Source organism: Cavia porcellus, unplaced genomic scaffold (assembly GCF_034190915.1).
Source record: "Cavia porcellus strain 051 isolate PalLab524CR breed Dunkin Hartley unplaced genomic scaffold, mCavPor4.1 scaffold_2, whole genome shotgun sequence".
Lineage (NCBI taxonomy): Eukaryota > Metazoa > Chordata > Mammalia > Rodentia > Caviidae > Cavia > Cavia porcellus.
In genome coordinates, this window is record NW_026947485.1 from 135,317,134 (window position 1) to 135,336,432 (window position 19,299).

The 19,299-nt window shown below is 38.7% G+C and overlaps 1 protein-coding gene across 2 annotated transcripts in view; it reads right to left on the reverse strand.

The window, feature by feature from the left end:
- The window catches only part of St8sia4 (ST8 alpha-N-acetyl-neuraminide alpha-2,8-sialyltransferase 4), an 86,212-nt gene extending 73,459 nt beyond the window's left edge, over positions 1 to 12,753 (reverse strand). The window contains exons 1-2 of one of the 2 annotated variants that reach the window (XM_063245412.1): positions 12,280 to 12,753; positions 5,789 to 5,920 (exon numbers count right to left, since the gene is read on the reverse strand). In XM_063245412.1, the coding sequence (XP_063101482.1) occupies positions 5,789 to 5,920; positions 12,280 to 12,392 (245 nt within the window). In that variant the 5' untranslated portion in view covers positions 12,393 to 12,753. The remainder of the gene's footprint in view (positions 1 to 5,788; positions 5,921 to 12,279) is intronic. The other variant, XM_003479392.5, reaches the window with a different exon arrangement.
- Positions 12,754 to 19,299: the final 6,546 nt, after the last annotated feature.

Sequence of the window (19,299 nt, forward strand, 5' to 3'; positions counted from 1 at the left end):
GCTTTTATTGATTTTTTTTTTTTTTTGTGGTAGTGAAAATTGAAAGCAGGGACTTTGTACTGATCAACATCACCACATCATCAGTCTTTATTAAAATTTTTTATTTTGACATAGATCTCACTGAGTCACTAATGTGCCTAGGCCGGGCTCTAACTTGCTGTTTTCCTGACTTAACCTCACCGAGTGCTACAAGTACAGGTGTTCAGGCCAGTACTGTTGAAGTGAAAAAACCAGTCATTGGTATAAAATTTATGATCTAACACACTTTTCTCTATGAATATTATTGTTTAAGCTTCATCATAAGTGGCACATTTTTAAAACTAAGAACAAAATGTCCTCTGTTCAAGACTATCTCTGTTGATAACTACCAGAATAATTCTTTTCCAGCTTACACCTTTGGCCTAGAAAGATGATTAGCAAAGAAGGATGTAACGTAACAAGCTCATACCCTTCTCATTTTGCTTGACTTTCATCGAACCAATTCTAGTTTCATGTGTGATCTAATTAGAAAACCAATTGACTGAAAATTCTCTACAGATAAGAGATATGTCTATCAGCTCTTTGGAAAATAAATATATTTTAAGCATAATTGTAAAGAAAATTCTGTACCAACACCCTACAAAATAAATCAGAAAAATTATCAGAAATGTTATCAAGCACCATAATAGTTAATTTTAATGGTACAAAGAGTACATAAGATGAGAACTACAGTTGAAATCCTCAAAGATGGGCTTCTGGATCAAGGAGGAAATGGAGAAGTCTTTTATTGTGTCACATTATGTCACTTTTGTGATTCTTTAAAAAATTAATAATTAGTACCCAGAGGGGAAAAACACAGAAATCTCTGCAGATACTTATTAGTTGTCATTTATTTGTCTGTGGAAAGTTAATATTTTGACAAGTATGTTTCAACATAAATTTCTCATTTCCTGTGAAAACGACAAGACTGGCTCTAAAGAACAGACTGCACGGATGTGGTTGAGCCAACTGCATGATGTTATCGCTTTCCTGTGCACGTCATTTGAGCAGGTTGCCATAGATGTTCTTGGAGATGTAAGTGCTCCGATGGTGGATGTTTGCAAGTCTGAGGTGAGTAAATTAGAGGTCTAAATATGGAAGAAAATATGGTGGCCTGGAAACTCTAAAGAAAAAAATCACTTCTACCCCATCAAAAAAGTTAGCACTTATATGACTTTCTACTAACAGCAAGAAGGACTTTCCAACAATTGTGCCCTTTCTGTGTGACACAAAGCAGTGAAAATACCTGAAAACACATCTTATAAACTTTTCAGTACAACTGAGCTTCTCTATGTTACTCCTTTTTAGGAAAAGTAGTACAAAAAGGGGCCTACGTTACTTGAGAAAAGCTTTACATGCACTATTTTGTGACATCTTGAAGAAAATAGTGCTTAAAGGGGCAAATAATTATTACACTTTAATGGAAACTTATATTATGTGTTCTTCTAACACTATGTTAAAGGCTTACCACAGTTTATTTTTTAAGATAGTAGTAAAAATAGTAAAAGTACTACCAAAAGAAATAAAAAATCAGTAACTCATATTAATCATAATGCAAAAAATTCTTAAATAAAAATCAAAATAGTCGTTAGGGATACTATTTGCTTTTTTAAACTGAAAAGGGAAAAAAAAACAAAAATTTGAATGACTCCAGTAAGTTCTTTTTCTTATATTGAAAGAACTGCTAATTCTTATTTTAGGAGTTAAACCTAGATGTAGAAAATTGTCTGAGATAAATGGCATAAGTGGATGAAAGACAGAAAACAATTAATACCAGTGAATAATATTGTTATGGAAGTGCTTAAAACTGTTTTAAACCGTAAGGAAAGATTTGTTTTTTTCTTTCTGTATCAGGCTGAAGATATCTTTCAAGACTATAGATGTAATGGGCCGTAAAATCTCCATGTGTTTGCTAAATATTCTTGGTATTTAGACTATAAATATGTTGGGGAAAGTAAAAATAAAACTTTAGTTTATGTATAATAGGCTAAAAGTCATTAAGACCATGAAAATAGTGCTTTAAGCATCACCAAATAAATATATGCTTTTGCTGAGAATATGATTGATAAGAATTTGACAGTCCAGCAGACTAAACTATTTCTTAAATAAGAAATAGAAAAACTGAGATAAAAGCTAAGTTTACTATCTAAGGTCTAAAGAAAATTGAACCAATAAAAGTTAGTATTTAATGTATGAGGCATACCCCCATAAATTGTGTTAATTTGTAGTCAAATTACGACCAGATAGTCAAAGCAGGGAGTTGAGTTTCTGTGCGTATCTTGGAGAGCAGCAAAGTTGCTCACAAATGCCCAACTGTAACTTTTTGGTCCTACCGCAACTTCTGAAACCTCTGTTGAATGTTAAAGATAACAGCAAAAACTGAAAATGTTTTGTTTTCATTGACGCTAAAAATATTAGTCATATGAACCTTTACTGTTAAGCAACACTGGCTTAAACCGAAAGGTTGGTTTTAGACTGTTAGGCTGACAGGAATAGATTCTATGTGAAACTTTTCAACTGAATTTTCAACTACAACTTCCCTTTCAACAAAACTCATGGCTTGAAATAGCAACTGAAGAGTGCCTCGAAACTAGTTTACTAAACATTGTTTTCTCACTTGTAACTAACCTAGAACCAGATGTCTCTCTTTCTTCTCTGTAGTTTTACTGTTAATAATAAGCACGTGTACTGCAACAATTAAAATTTAATCCACACAGCACAAATCAACAGAAAGTAATGTTTGACAAATCTTACAGCAGCAAAGCATCTCACGCTGAAAATCAAATTAGGTTGTGATATACATTTATAGTCAAATTTTTCAAAATTTGATAGACAGGGACTCCAGATCAGCCTCCAATTCAATCAATTCAGTTGCTAATGATATAAAGAAAAAAATGCTAATGATTTTCTTAAGCATTCAGTAAACAAAAAGAACACACCAATTTTTAGCCCAAAAGGTTTGCTTTCCAAAACAAGTTGCTTCAAATCTGTAGAAGAATGAAGCGTCTGTTGACTGATTGGGACTTCTGAACTTGCTATAGTTGGAGACATTCTAGTAACAAAAGAAAAACCCCAAGTAATCATGAGCAAATTAAAAGATGAAATTGCCCAAAAAACTTAAAGAAAACAGTTTTCCCTTCCACTCCAGGTTGCCGTGTAAGTCTTAGTCCAAAGTTTGGTAATATTTGATGAATAATATTGTACGTTATTTTAGAGCAAAGAAAAATATTATGCTCTACATGATCATATGTTAAATTATTCATATTATTTGCATTAAAATATAGTATTTCAAGACATATACTTGCTAGTAGTACACTGTCTGAACAGTCAAACAAGACTGGGCTTGTGTCGAAGAAACTTTCTCACCCAAGATTGGCAGTAATGGTCATTTAATGAAGAAAGTAAATAGAAGATGTTTTAAGTATTATATATAGACCTTTTTCTAAAGCAAATTCATGCATACAGTAACAAGTTACTTTTGAAAGGTAAGCTTATATAAATTTGCAATTATGTTCAGTTAACTGGTAAGTCTTAGCTGATTAGGAATTTTGATATATATTAAGTATTGAAAATATTTTTCTAATGATGTGTTTAAGCTGTTTTGATGAGAAGCCACACTTATCTATTTCAAAACATCTGTATTTGGCAGTTTACATTTCTTTTTGCCTTTTAATTAGTATATCAAAATTAGAACAAATAATCCAAAAGTGGAAAAATATTGTCACAAATGTTAGACTTGGTCAAATAATCTCTCAGTACAATGTTCACAGATTTACTCATAACATTTAGCACAAAAAAATGACATTTCTTCATTTACAATAATAGTGAACTGTTAATAATAAAACTAGCTATATGTACCTAGAGTCAGAATAACAGCTATAGTATTAATATTATAGTCACTGGAAAGTATGGCTAGATGTAATAATTAAACTAGCGTCTATTACTGAGAATTTACATGGCAGAGTTCGATTTATGTGAAATATCATTTAGCATGGCTAGATATACTCACTAAACTATTAGTTTCTTATTTTACTTTATCTTCTTATAGTACCTCCTTTGATTCATGTCACCTAAGTTAATTGCTGTCTTCTTGTTAAACCATTCAATTAAAGGTTTTCATTCTAGACATACTATACATCAAAGTTTTCCTTTTGGATCATCCATATTTCTTACTTTTTAATCTACCTTCAAGAAACATGAATCCTTACACTAAATTTCATCTGGGTGTAGGATGCCACTTGGCCTCATTCCTTATAACTACCTTGTTTCTCGCAGGGTTTCTAAACTCAATATGGAGTTGGAAGGTGAGAGAGGAAGACACTAAACAGACCGCGTGGGAGAACACATTCCGTGGTCCAAAAATGTCAGAATGAGAGAGATCGCTCCTCATGGCCCCAGTTCACTACACATCAGGAAAAACACAGATCCAAGTTGTAAAATCTTTAAATTTATGGACAGATTTGTAAAGCCATACATCTATAAAGAATTTCCTGAATTTTTAAATGTGAGTTTTAAAAGTATTTTTCTAGCCACTTTAGAATTTTCTTTCAATCTGTATTCTGCCCAAGAGACATCAAATTATAAATCATCATACTCTACACATCTCCTCATTCTTGTATTAGAACCATGAATATACCAAGTTTTCCTTAAACTATAAGCACTCAGGCACACAGTACTCCACATTGCAATGGGCTGATTCCCATCTCCAGTTCCTATCCCTTCCAGAAGTTTAATACAGAGTAGCTAATCATTCCTGTCTTTCTCTGACATCCATCTCTTTTTAATTTCCAGATACTTTCAGGTACATTTAAACCTGTCGGAAAACGCCTTTGCTGAAATATACTCTGTGAATTATTGTGCATATTCTAAGAATTAGCATCATAGATCCTTCTTTCCGGTTGCTTACAACCTGTACCATGTATAGGTAAGAATCAAGGAGTGAGCAAATAGAAACCTAGACAAACAGATCAGCCCCTTTCAATCAGTAACACACTCTTACAAAACAAATGTTACCATCCAGCCAGTGAATAATTTACATTTTTCCATATTAGAAATATCTAATGATTTTATTCTATAAAAGATGTATTATCTTGAGCTTTGATATTGAAATGATGTAATTTAAGCATATCAATCAATGCAGCCAAGTGATGCACCTATTTTAAAAACAGTTTTTGTTATTAGCATTAGGACTACTACAAAACATGACATAATGAATATACTGAGTATAATTTCAAGAGTTTCTTTCAACTTAAATGCTTTGTCTAATTGGTAAATCAGTATTCTAGAAAGCTTATTTCCTGATTTTTAACCATTTTTCACATGGCAGGTTGACATAACCATTCATAGGATAAATCAAATGTATCACATTCATCAACAAAATAGGTATTACGTGGTCTCTATTTTCATTTAGCTGACACAACATGAGATCTGAATAGAGTCTCAAGGATAAAAACTAATTCAAAAAGTACTCCCATCATGAGCAACTGTGTAAAAGTATGTTAAATATTAGTATTTTGTTGAATATTTTATTTCATTAGAATAAAAACCATATTTTCAAATCCACATATTCATCTTTAATTTTTTTACTATATAATAACTTCATTTTTATGGTTTCATATTCTTCAGTGAGCAAGGTTAAATACAGCTGGCTCACTAATTCACTAAAATATTTATACTTAGCGTATAACTCAGATGTTCAATAAAAGTTTGCAAGTCCAATAGATTTGAGAACATGATGTGAAATTTATTTTACTTTATTAAAGAAACTCACCGTATCTCCAAGACCAAAGAGGAATTGATCTTCCAGCCTTCCACAGAGTGCTGGAAGATTGTTGAGCTCGCCTTTCGAGTAACTTTATCAGAACTATTGACAAGTGATCGGCTGGAACACAATTCACCATCTCTGGAACAAAACAAAAATGCCAGCTTTGTGAAAAGAAGTATTTTCATCTAGGCCATATAATATATAATGTGATATATATCACTGGTATGTAGATTTCCAGAGGTTGGAAAGAAACAAGCATGAAGAAAGGTGTTAAGCCTTAAGTGAATGGACTTCATGACAAAAGCCTACTCACAATCATTTTTAAACTTAGCTGTTTTTATAGAGAAGACAAACAAAGACCTCTTTGGAACTTAAAGAAGAAAGGAATTCTCATCAAAGCTCTGTTTCCGACTGAGCCCCCATCTGACTCTTTTTAGACAATAGAGACAGGATGTTTGGTCAAATAGTCTACATTTCTGTACCTGTGACCTCAATGGTTAGTTTTACTTTCAAGAGCGACATATGGATATAATGCCAAGAGCTTTTTTCTGAGGGTAAGGAAACATGCTATCAGGTGACCTGTGTGCATTGTTAATTCTGTGATTTGGTAGGTAGCCTTGTGTTGCTAGAAAATATTTTTCTAGGCCACAAGGGCTTTGCCATAACCTTGAAATCCAGTCACCAACTTTCAGTCAACATGGTGAGGCTGGCATACCATGTGTCACAGAGTGCTGGAGTGTAGCAGGGTTGATCACTCTGAGAGAAACCTATGAGGTCATTTATAGCTGAAGGACATCCGTAGCTCAACAATTGTTACTCAGTGGACTTATTTTTGCTGTTTTACAGAGGTACATGCAGATTCAGAGTGCAAAAGCCACTTTTATAATACAGACACAAAAAACAATCCATTCAACATATGGATTTATTTTTTTACATACACCTTTTAATTTTTTGAATCTCAAAAGCATAGTAAAAAAGTAACACGACTACTTGTTCAATCACAAATTCTAAATCTGTGCTCTTTATGTAGGCATTCCTCGCCTACTATCAATGGAATCATTGCTTGTGTAACAGCTGTTGAATGAATTCTATAATTGAAGGCTTATACTTTGGTATTTTGGTTTGCATTCTTTTTTAAACATGTAGTTTAAATTTGAAGCAGCTCGAAGCATCATATGAAACCTCTCCCTGAGAAATTTAGAACTCTGTAAAAATAATGCTTTAAACTGTCTTCCTGATGAAAATGATATATTTGCATGCCTGCATGCAGCTAATAATAATCCTTTTACAGAGGTTATTTAGGATGCAAGGAAATATAGAGCATTCGTCACCATTCAGTGGCCCAGCAGTCGATATTTGTATTATATGTTAATGATAATAATTACATGGCAATTAAAATATGGATAAACATAGACATAACCTTCACACTTTACACGATATGCCTTTAACAGTACAGGGAAAGCTGGATTCTCTGCTCAGATCTCTAACTCCAGTGTCTGCAAGGCTGAAGCAGGAGTATCACCTTGACTACAAGGCCAGCCTGGGTTACATAGTGAGTTCAAAGTCAGTGGACTACATTGCAAGACTTTGTGAAGAAAAGAAAAAAAAAAAAAAAAAAAAAAAAAAAAAAAAAAAAGGAAAACAAAACAAAATAACAACAAAATCCCAGCATTCACCATCATATGTTCAACCATTAATAACAAGTCAGCCCATATCACAGATTACTATTCTTAACACAGATTACTATTATTACAATGATTATTTATACCATCAGTAAGTCCTCATGAAAATAAAACTGTACACAGAGGCTTGCCTTTCCTTTAATCTGTAGAAGACTGTTGGAACTGACTTGTGGATACATTTTTACCTGCACAGTGATTGTTGTGAAATGCTAAATTGCATGGAGTTTTCCCAGATTGCCCAAAATGATTTTTAAACTTTATAACTTATTTATATAAACACAATGCTATGATGTTGCACTGCTGTTTTGGTTGTGTTTTTCTGAAGATGCGATGGGTTGTGAATATATGGCTGTTATCACTGGAAAGAACTCGGAATGGAAGTATCAACAAGTAGTCACACTCCTCCATAACAGTAAGAGAGCTCACAAGTAAGAAGACCAAGTTCAGCGCTATCTGCAGCTCTGGAGAATTTTATTTTTTGTATAAAGTTAAATGTGTCTCATGGGCTTTCCCACATGTGACCTTTGTAGCATTTCTGTCTTCGGAAAAATTTCCTTCCCATGAATACAAGGCAAGAAGGATGTTTCATTACAGATTGGATGTGACTTTTGAACAGCTGCACTGAAAAAATTTGGGGTTTATTTTTTATATTTGCATAATACTAAGCATGAAAATATCCAAGTTGGACTTTTAAAAGGAAAAATCACAAAATACACAAAAACCTTTAAAAAGGGAAAATCACAAACCAAAGAAGTCACTCAGCATAAAGCACATATTACAGGGTTGTCTTGCTTAGAGGAACTATGGAAACTCCAGGCAGAGGGTCAGCTGTGACATACCAGTGATGACAGCTAATGCTTAGGATTCTTACGTGGTACACAAAAATGCTTTTGTCTTTGATGTGGGTTTCCCAGCTTCACACTATTAGCTCTGCAGTATATAACAAACATGATTGATTTCTGTTCTGAAAGAGGTCTCAAAAGCTCTCCATCCAGCTCCACTGATACTCTTTCTGCCTTAGATTTGGAATGAGCATGTTCCCTTTGGACTAGGTTAAACTTTCTCCTTAATTTAAAAACTGAAAAGTGATTTAAGAGAAAAGAATTGCTTGAACACAAACAGAAGGCAATTTTGTGTTTTTATTCCCATGATCCAAACTACAAAAAATAATGATGAGATATTTTACCTCAATTTATTGCTCATAGGTTTTTGGTAGAACTAAAAATATAATAGGTGAAGTGAAGTGCCAATTTTGGAAATCTTGACTTTCAAAAGTGTGCTCAACCCTGAGCAAACTGAAACGTGGCTGCTATTAGAAACATTCCCATCACCACTGTCACTCTTATCATTGATTCAGAACTCACTCTGTGATGAGTTAGAACATAACCCGAAGTAAGCAGTTTTCTACCTTACATGGCTATCTCTGGATGATAAGACAACGAAGCTACTGTCTCATTTTTCATCAGCCAGGAAATAATGTGAATGAATTTCACAAGAAAAATAACACTCAGAACAACTATTTGTAACATTACTTTTTTATAATTTAAAATTAGTTTTTTGTACTTTCGAATACTTTATCTCATTAAAGGAGCATACCTACCTATCTTATCTTTCATAGTTTTTTGTTTGTTTTTGTTTTTTGAGACCTTTTTGTCATATAGTCCATTGACCTCAAACTTGCCTTAATAATCCTTCCTCAGCCTCCTGAGTCCCCGGACACTGGGCCAGCCTCTACCAGAGTTTTGAAAACCTTTATCAAAAATACTTCACAGTATAAGCAGAGTCAGTTAAACCCTAGGCCCACTGAGAGGCCATTAATGGTGTGGGGGGAGTCAAGCACAGATCCCAATGCCTTTATGTGAACTTCATTAACCCCGTATTCATAAGAGCCAATTAACACATTTTTGTGGAAGAAAATACTTAGGTATCCCGGCATTTCTTGACCAGCTCTGGCATCATCCCTCTTTCCTTTTAAAAATCGCTGCTCCTTTTCCTCCCTACATATGAAAAGGCAGCTGTTTGATGGGAAAGCTGGACCCCTCTTGCCTTTCCTTCCTTCTACCAAGGATTGCTCAATAGCATATGCAAGAAGAGTAATACTACATAACTACTAGCTCATACTGGCCTTTTACAGTAAAAAGAGGTATCGAATAAACAAAAGATTGCATGCCTTTTGGAAAAAATATGCAAGCAGGAAAGCTAAATATGAATTTAGGAGAATATTCTAAGACTAAAGAACGATGGAAGGCCTTGCATTGAAACTGCTGGCCACCCACAAGGTACGCAGTGCCCCCCAAAGGCCAGAGTCTGCCTCTGTGACATCACTTTTAAAGGCCTGGACCAAACCTCCCATCTAATTCAACTGCTTTTAAAACGGCCTCTCCACGTGGCAGGGGTGGAAAGCTAGGCAGTGAGATGATCAGCTTCATGACTCAACTCTTCCACTACTGGGGAGTTAAAATCAGGAGTTTGGGTCACAAGCTTTTCCACCCAACGTCTCATCCTGGGAACAAGAGGAAGTGTGCTGGGACAGGAGCTGTCCGGCTCCAAACGCTCCCCCGCAACGCCAGCTCCGAGATCCGCGGAGCAGGAGGGGCGACCTGGGCAGCGGGGAGCCCCAGGGGTACTTGTGTGACACCGCCCCCACCCCCACCGGCTTGCCCCCCAGAACTGCAGCCGGGCTTGAATTAAGGAGGAGGAGCTGCTGTGCCGGCTGAGCAAGAAAAGTGATTTGTTTTAAAGGAAGGGAGCTGCTTCCTGCCCGCGTCTTGCTCCATCTGCCTGCCTCGCGCTCAGCCGTCCGGGAGGAGGGGACTAGCCGCGCGCGCACCTCCTTCCTGTTTGGTTAACTCGCACAGCCGCCCCACGCCTTCGAAAACGAACTGGGGAGAACCCGCAGCCGGCTCAGCGTGCAGAGGCTGCTGCAGGGTCTCAGCCTCGCTGGCCGGATCCGCGCCAGTGCGCCTCTTTTTCCTCCGAGCCCTGGGCCGTGCCCCCCCAGGGAAGGGTCGGGAAGAAACGCCGCTGCTGGCGCACCTGAAGCATCCTGGGGCTGTGCAATGATTGCCCCGGAGGCTGGGCGACTCTCCCTCCCCGAGCCAGTTTGGAGAGGCTGGCGAGGACGCCTGGGCTGGGCTGCGCTGGGCTGCGTCAGGCCCCCACCCCGCCCACTCCTGCTCCCCGAGGTCCCGCGTCCCCAGCGCAGACTCCCAGCATCTGGGCCAAGCTCGGCTGCTTTGTCCGGGCGCAGGCTTCTCCTGGAGCCCACCGGCCCGCAGGGAACAAAGAGCCTCGACTCTCACGCCCCGGCCTTGCCTGCACCCAGCCCGCCCGGGCCAGCACCTCCCAAATACCCCTTTGTCTGCCTGAGGGGCGCAGGTCTCCCCACGCTGCCCGCCGCCCCTCCTGAACCCCTTCTCTGACAATGCTCAGCACGGGATTTTCAACCCGCCCACTCCTGTGTAAACGACCTCATGGGGTTCTTTTATTTATTTATTTCTTCCTTCCGAAGACTAGACCCTGGGTAGATCTGTGGATGCATAACTACCATTCAGGCCACTCCTCCTTAGCTTTTCATTCTCTGCCAGTCCTTGCCTGTACCACTGTTGCCCTGGCTTCCTCCCCGTAAATACTGAAACGCTCAGTACTCAGGGAGGAGCAGGAATTTTAAGACATGGACTCCATAAAGTTTAAGAGCCGGTATTTAGCAGTTCCATCACACACAAACACACACACACACACACACACACACACACACACATACACACACACTGGCACGCATGTACAATGACAAAGTCCCTTCGCTTTAACCAGTGTCAGAGAAAACAAAACCCAGGATGGCATCTAGGTAAGTGTAGAGTTTCAGCTAGCGGACGCCTCCGAACAGGGAGGATTTCCGAAACAGGACTTTTGAACAGAGCTGACAACAATGTACACATCCTCAGAAAAAGCTTCCAAGCTCTATCAGCCTCACAAAGTTACTACCACCCCCTGGGTAAATTTCAAAGGCAAGAAGTTGAAGGGAGGGAGGAAGGAAGTGGGATATTTAGAGAAGTTACTGGGGCGGGGGAGATAGGAAGGAACTCATCCAGGCAAACCAACAAAATAGTAGCAATACAATCAGTGAAGATACAGTAGCCCAGCTTCTTTCTAAAACTATGACCGCGTTTTATCCCTGGAGGTGCAAATTAAGGAATTATACTTGGTGATGGTACTAGAATGTCTAATTCAAATTAAAATGCACAGATCTACCGAATCTCAAAAAAAAAAAAAAAAAAAAAAAAACACAACCAAAAAAAGTAGAGAAACAGAAGAGACCAATTTCCTTCTGTGTGGGCTTTAACTTTAATCTTTCAGAAACCAGCTACCTTCGTTTCTCGCTGTAGCGACAAGGGTGGGGGTGGGGGGAGACAAATAGAATAGAGACATCTCAGCCAGGGCTGAGTTCTGCCCACGGATTTAAAGGACAAGGGCAAACGTTCTTTGTTGACACTTCTGCAGTGATTTCTCTGGCGTATGGGCATCCAGTGCCAACACAAGTGACACCAGCACCCCTGCACACTGCACAGGGCAAGTTGAACTCGCGTGGAGAAACACAGGCACACAGGCGCACACGCTCAAAGATGCGCGCACACACACACACACACATACACACACACCCCTCGACAACAGCCTTTGTTATTTAATTTGCGAGAATCTCTACTCACAAGCTCCAAAGCACACACTTAGAATCCCAACCCTGACTCTACCGCCTATACACACACGGCACCTACGCCTTTACTTTCGGTCATATCCTGAAAAGGAGCTTTCATTTACCCGATGAGTTGCGTCTCCTGGTGCTCCTCAGTTCTTGCTATTTCTTTTGTCTTATAAAAGATCAAGAGCAGACTTATAGTGCAGATCGTCCACCTCTTCCTAATGGAGAGCATCTTGTGTGCCCAGAAAAGTCCGGGCTGCTCTGGCTCAGGCAACCTTCTCTATAAAGGCTCCGTTTTGGGGAAAGAGTCGGGGGAGGGAAGTGGATCTGAAAAATACGAAGAGAGCGTGGAAGCCGGGATCCCGGATGGGTCACTGGGGTCCGCTGCTGCGGTTGCGCTCCCGGTCCTCCCGCGCTGCCCAGCGCCCTGCGCGCAGTTCGCGCCAGCCCTGCCTGGTCGCTCCGCGCCGCCTTCCCGGGGCTCAGGTTCCTTTTGAGATGTGACACCTTGTGCTTCGGAGGTGGCGGCCGCTTCTGCAGCTAGGTTGGGGGCGTCGCTGGCCCTTCCCTCTTCCTAGCAGGGAAGCGATGAGCAAAGCCAGCCAATCACCGGGCGCAGGAGGCGGAGGCTGCTGTTGCCTCGCGTTGCTGGCGGCTGCTCGCAGAGTAACGTCGCCGGCTCTGTGTGCGCGGGGCCGGGGAGGAAGCTCCCGGTCGTGCGCGCGCCCGCTCGCACGCACTCACAGAGACACACACACGAATGCACAAGCACCATCTCCTAGGGCGCCCGCTCTTTGCACCCGGGAGCGCTGAGATAGTCCGGGGCACCAGCATGGAGAGCGCGCTGCTAAAACGTTAGAGACGCGTCCGGTAGGAGGAATGCTGCTTTAGATGCAGCTGGGGCTTGCCAGAGGGATGGCTTTCTCCAAACGACTTTCGCTAAACGTCTACAGGCGCACAGGCGAGTACACCCCCTCCAGATAGAGGGAAACGGATCGCGAAGGGGGAGAAAGGGGACACCTTAGAACTCAGCGCACAGCTCGATCAGGCGAGTACAGATGCACACACAAGCCCTTTAACAGATCACTTGCTCAGAATGAAATGTAGGTGACGACCCTGTTCAAGGTCTTGCAGGGAACGAGTGATGACAGTTGTGTTTAGGAACTTTATGGACTGGTATGTGACTCAGTGTCATTTGGAAACTCCTTACTAAGAAGTCAAGGAAACTCTAAGACCATTTAAACTTCACTCCGGAGAAACAGAAGTCTGAGGAGGGAAACAGTGTCCCGCGGTCCTCCCTCTTAGATTCAAGCACTCCCACCAACACGTTCATCCAGCCCAGAAAGAAGCCAGGAATGCGAAGAGGAAGCGCAGTTTCCTTTCTGAAAGTTACACTGATCCTGATTTTTTAGCTTCTGTTTAGCCTCTGTTTCTCACTCTCTCCGCCCTCCTTCCATACTGTATTGCGTGACAGAGGCACTTTTCAGTTTCTGTGTTCAAACCCTCAGGGCCAGCACCTCTCCACAGACCTTTGGTTTCCCGCCTTGTAACTCAGGTCAAAGGACACTTTGGTATGAAGTTGGGGGCTCTGCAGACACCGAAGGCAGGGTTTCCAGTCCCATTGCTCTGATCCTGGTTCCAAAATGTCAATTTCCAGCAGGCTGAAGGGTGGCTCCATTGGAGTTACAGTGTTTCCACCACCGGAAATGTTGAAGCACATCACGGATTCCCAGGCCCTCAAGAGTCCAGAGGAGAAGTTTTAGGTTACTCCTTCAGGGACAGCCTACAGTAAGAACAGACTGAGGCCTTGTTTAAGAATTGGAGGCCCCAGAGTGAGGGGACATATCTCAGCGGAATCAGGGGTAGAATTATCACCTAGCATGTAAGTGGGAGGCCAGGTTCCTACTCAGCATCAGGTACTCCTCACATCACTATCCTATGCCGGTGCTGGCCATTCTTTCCCCCTTGGGCAGGGGTAGGCCATTCTTTCCCCCTAGGGCAGGCGTAGGGAGCTCAGAATTAATGAGTACTCCAGAGCTTTGTATTTGCAACCACTCAAGGTAAGGGGCTGAGTCTAAATGCTCCTAGGAGCAAGTCATTCTGAGTCTTTACTGGCCTCCTGGGAACCTTTGAATTGTATTGATATCTGTGTAAATCTTACTTACATTAATGTGCTCCTGTTTCAATGACTCAACTAGCAGAAATTGCTAGAATAAAAGAGCTTCTTATTTAAGTTCAAGAACTGAAAATTGGGGGACTGAGGACTCGGTTAAAAAAAGTTGAATTCTCTAGGATTAAAATTTCATCTTGAAACAATAAACATATTTTGGATTTTAAGTAAAACCCAATTCTTTAACTGGTATGGAGTAATATGCATCACTTAATTAAATTTATCCAAAATTTCTAGAGCTATTGGTATGGACCAGGTAATGTATAAGCACAGTGATGGTTTGTGTGTGTGTGTGTGTGTGTGTGTGTGTGTGTGTGTGTGTGTGTATCGTCACCAGACAAAAATCAAAAATCCCACTCACTAAGAGACAGATAGCTTCTAAAATAAAGTCTTCTGTATGACGATATGAATGAGAAGTATCATTTGGCATATATACCTCGCTTGGGTAAGAGCCCAGGGAAATGTCAATGTAGTGTTTTAAGTCTCTCCATAGGGCAAGTGAGGTTTCTGCTGAAGTGAACATAGGGACTCAGATTTTCAAAGCTATGGAATAACCCAGGCAGAGAAGCTAGACCATTGCAAGGAGAAAGAGTTACCTACAACTTCGGAGAGAAATGCAAAGCTAGTGTTTGGGAGCACTTTGAAGCAACTCAGTAGCATCCAAACAAAGTGTGAAAAGTGAGTGGTGAGTCATAAATTGTCAGTGTGATCTTAATATTCTGCAGCTCCACAATATGGAAGTGTCAGGTCTGATGGGAAAGCCACGAGGAAATCTTCAAGTGGAAAGCAGATTTAATTCTTCTGTTTAACTTTAAATCACAGTAAGGGAAACTTTCACCTGTACCAAAACTAAACAAACTAAACAAAACTAAACTCTAAGAACTAGTTCAGAGAGCAAATATGACTTAATGTCCAGAGGAGAAAAAGTGAACTCTGAATGTTGGCAGTGCTGGTTACTCATGACTTTGAGTAAGGTAAAGCCCTATCAATGACTCAGATCCCCATATTGAAGCAATTTACTTCTGGGAGTGTAATTTATTGCCGTCTATTTAGTGTTGTTAGATCTTTGAGAAAATATACCCACACAATTTGTCAATTACAAAAATACAGGTCAACACAGGACAATGGGAGGATAGTGTTTCACTGTCCACCACAACTAGCTATAAGAATTATAAATATTAAGAAATCTTGTCTACACACTGACTGTTTTGAAATCACTTCCTTCATTCCTATGCTCATTTTGATGATCTTAAGCAAAGTTCTTCCTAAATTTCCACTCTATATTTGGGCTGTAAATTCTAGAACAAAAATTTTGTGTTTATCCAGGACAATTCTGTGATTATGATTATTGTGCAAATAAATAATAAAAGTAGTGACCGTTGGTTTTTAAATGGTATTTTGTCATTTGAATTAATGCAAATTTATATTTTACCAGCAGGCTTTGCCCTCAAATTTAGTTGGCAAAAGTCACGGAGAGACATTTGTAGGTTTCTTGTGGAGTTTTCAATGACCTGTGACTTTTTCATAGAGTATTTTTTAGAATAGTTGTAGATTTGCAGAAAACACACAGTTCCTTGTACCCCTATCTCACATCATCACGGTTCAGTTAATGTTGTATATATCCTATGGATTTTGACCAATGCATAATGAATTTACCCACCTATCTAGTGTTTTACAAAATAATTTCACTGCCCTGGAAATTCTTCAGCTCTGTCCCTGTTGGTCAGCAATCTTGTTTAGAGTCTCATAGTTTTGTCTTTTCTGAAATGTTATATTCTTGGAATCATATAGTGTATCACCTTTGCAGACTTTCTTCCTTGGCTTAGTAATGTGGCCCCAAGTTTTATTCATGGCTTGATGACAATATTCAAGTACGCTTTTTCCATAGTTTAAAAGTTCATTTGTCTTGATGCTGTTAATATTACGTTGCATGGACATGCCACAGTTTATTTATACTTTGGAAGCATATCATTTTCCAAATTTGTGTAATTATAAATAAAGCTGTTATAAATGTTTGTGCAAAGTGTTTTTGTGTATACATAAAACTTTCAGCTTGTTTGAGCAAATAATAAGAAATGTGATTGGTGGATTCTATGGAAGAAGTATGTTTAGTTTGTGAGAAACCTACTCAGTTGTCTTCCAAAGTGACTACACATTCCGCATTTCCACCAGCAATGAATGAAAATTCCTGCTTCTTCACATCCTTCACACAGTGTGAGATTATTATGCTTTGGCTTTTGAAACTTGTGATGTATGTGTCGTAGTATCTCATTATTGATTTAATTTACAGTTTCCTAATGATATATGACATTGGGAAACTTCGGTAGACTAATGTGCCAGGGTGAAGTATCTGTATTGGTTAAGATCTTTTGCATAGAGAGGTTCCTAAACAAGTTGTGCAATTGTTAATGTTCATTTTGAGTTCTCTGCATATTTTGGATATTAGTCCTTTTATCACATATTTCATTTCAAGTACTTTTTCCCAATTTGTGCCTCGCCTTCTCACACTCTTGAAAGTTTATTTCACAGAGCACAAAGTTTTTAAATTTCATGCAGTCCAGGTTACCAATTCATTTTCTTTGCACTTTTGATGTTGTATTTAAGAGCACAATCTCAAGGCCATCAGGATTTTCTTAAGCATTATCTTTGAAGCAGTGTGTTATTTCTTATGTTGCATTTAAGTTCATATTTTTGCATGATTATTCATATGGATGATCCAATTATTTCAACACTATTTGCACTGCCTTATTCCTGTGTCAAAGACCACTTAAATATACTGGAGAGAGCCTTTTGATTGCCTGTATTATACTTTTCTTCATATAGATTTTAAACATATTTAAATTTATAATTCTATGTACATCATCAATTTAGAAACAAATATAAAATGCTAAGTTTTATTTCAAATGCTAATTGTTTTATGCTGGTCCCTGTGCCAAATTTAATAATTAGAATGATAGATGACACACAATTAGAGTTCTTATCAAACATAATAAGGGATTTATACAGAGAGATAAATATAGGATTTGCTTTAAAGAATGAGTCCGCATTTTGTTTTCAGCAGAGTAAGATAGCAGGAAGGAGATGGAGGGAAGAATTGATGGTAACGTTTGAGTGTCAACACAGTTTAGATGCTGAATTTTCTTTTGGGGAACTTACATCTGCTTTTAATTAGGCACTTCAACTGACTTGAGGATCTCTACTCACATTGTGGAGAGTAGTTTTCATTACTCATATATTACTTATTTAAGCACTGTGAACCAGAGTGATATTCAACCACGTGACTAGGTGTCATAGTTCAGCCGAATTGCCACGTGAAGCTCAGCCTGACAGGCAGGTTGCAGCATCTGTAGATGATCTTCTACTAGTGAGGCTTATTCTTGGCTGACCCTTTTACTTACGAGTCATGACCAGGAAAAGTAAAAAGCAAAATAACGAGAAAAGTCTGCCATTCATCACTAGGCAGTTTTGTTTCCTTTTGATTTGAACAAAATATCTAATTCTAAAAATGCTTTCCTAAATTCGTCAATCTTCACATGAACACGCATAAAATATGCATGCATTATTCTCTAAGTATTTATTGACTTTCTTTTGCTGTTTTGAGTACGAGAGTCAGAAATAATAAGCTAGAAGACACAGTCATAAATTTAGTATAATTTCTGATAACAGGAGGATTCCGTCATTGGTATTCTCAATTACTCCTCATTGTTTTGCTTATATCATTCATAACATTATCCTTTGCATTTAGTACTCTGATTTCCACTTAAACAGGCATGGCTTTTCTGAAGACATTAAATACCATTAATTGAAGATTCCTCAATGTTTTATAATCAGTTGGAATTTTTTGACAGACATTTTAAACTACTGCTGGTTAAATATACTTCAGTTTGCACAATTTTAGTTGCTCACACTCCACAACTTTTTTTTACAAAAAATCACCCTCTTGAGTTCTCCAGTCCTTGCTTATTTCTTCCTTCACAGAAGCCTGCAAGGCTAAAAATACACAGGTGCACTACCGCACGCATTTTGGGGAAGTCCCACTTTCTTATCTGGAATATATATATATATTTTTATGAAACTCTTTCTGCTGTACTGTTCTCATCAAACTAGAAAAAGGGACCGTTTTGTAAGAAGAGAATAACCATCAGGCTAAATATTCCTGCAACCTAATTTCCTGTTGAACAGTGAACCTTTAGTTGGCAGTTTTCTGTGTCCCTGTCTTTAGGGAGTATTTTCTGGATGCTTTTTATTTCATTGATCTTTAGGAATTTTGTATAATTTTTTCTTGTCTTTTTCAGTCAACTTGTTTTCCTTCTATTAGGAATTTTCTTTTCTCACATTACCTAAATTTATTACTCTTTTAATTAGCAATTTTAATTACTAATTTCTTCTTTATGTGAACCAGTTTCCTTTTATACTATGTTCAATCCATCATATTGAAAGCAAAATAAGAAATATAAATTTTAAAGGATAAAACTGCTTGTGAAAATCTTTCTCTTTTGAGACCTGCATATCCATGTAACATCTTATATAATTGCAACAATACACAATTAACATTTTGGGGATAGATACTTCAATGTACATATATATCATTTTCATGGAACAATTTTCTGTCCTTTGAATTTTGTAAGCCACGTGACATTTAAGTGATAATATGAATTCTGTTAAAAGAAGACCCTAAGATATAGGGTACTGTATTCATTGTTAGCTGGAAGACTAGTAATGAGTGTAATCTGCCAAAGATTTTTCTTTTCCTGAACAGTACATCAAAATTAAACACACTCAAGTGCATACAATCATGCACACAAACACATATACAGTTGCCAAGTTTTATAAAACTATTTAACATCACACTCTGAGAGGACCACTTAAGGCATGAGCAGCAGCTCTGTCTTCCAATTTCTGTGTAATTTTAGTTTGTGGAAGGGCTTTTATTCATTGTTTTTTACTACCTTGGCTTCTGTATGAATTT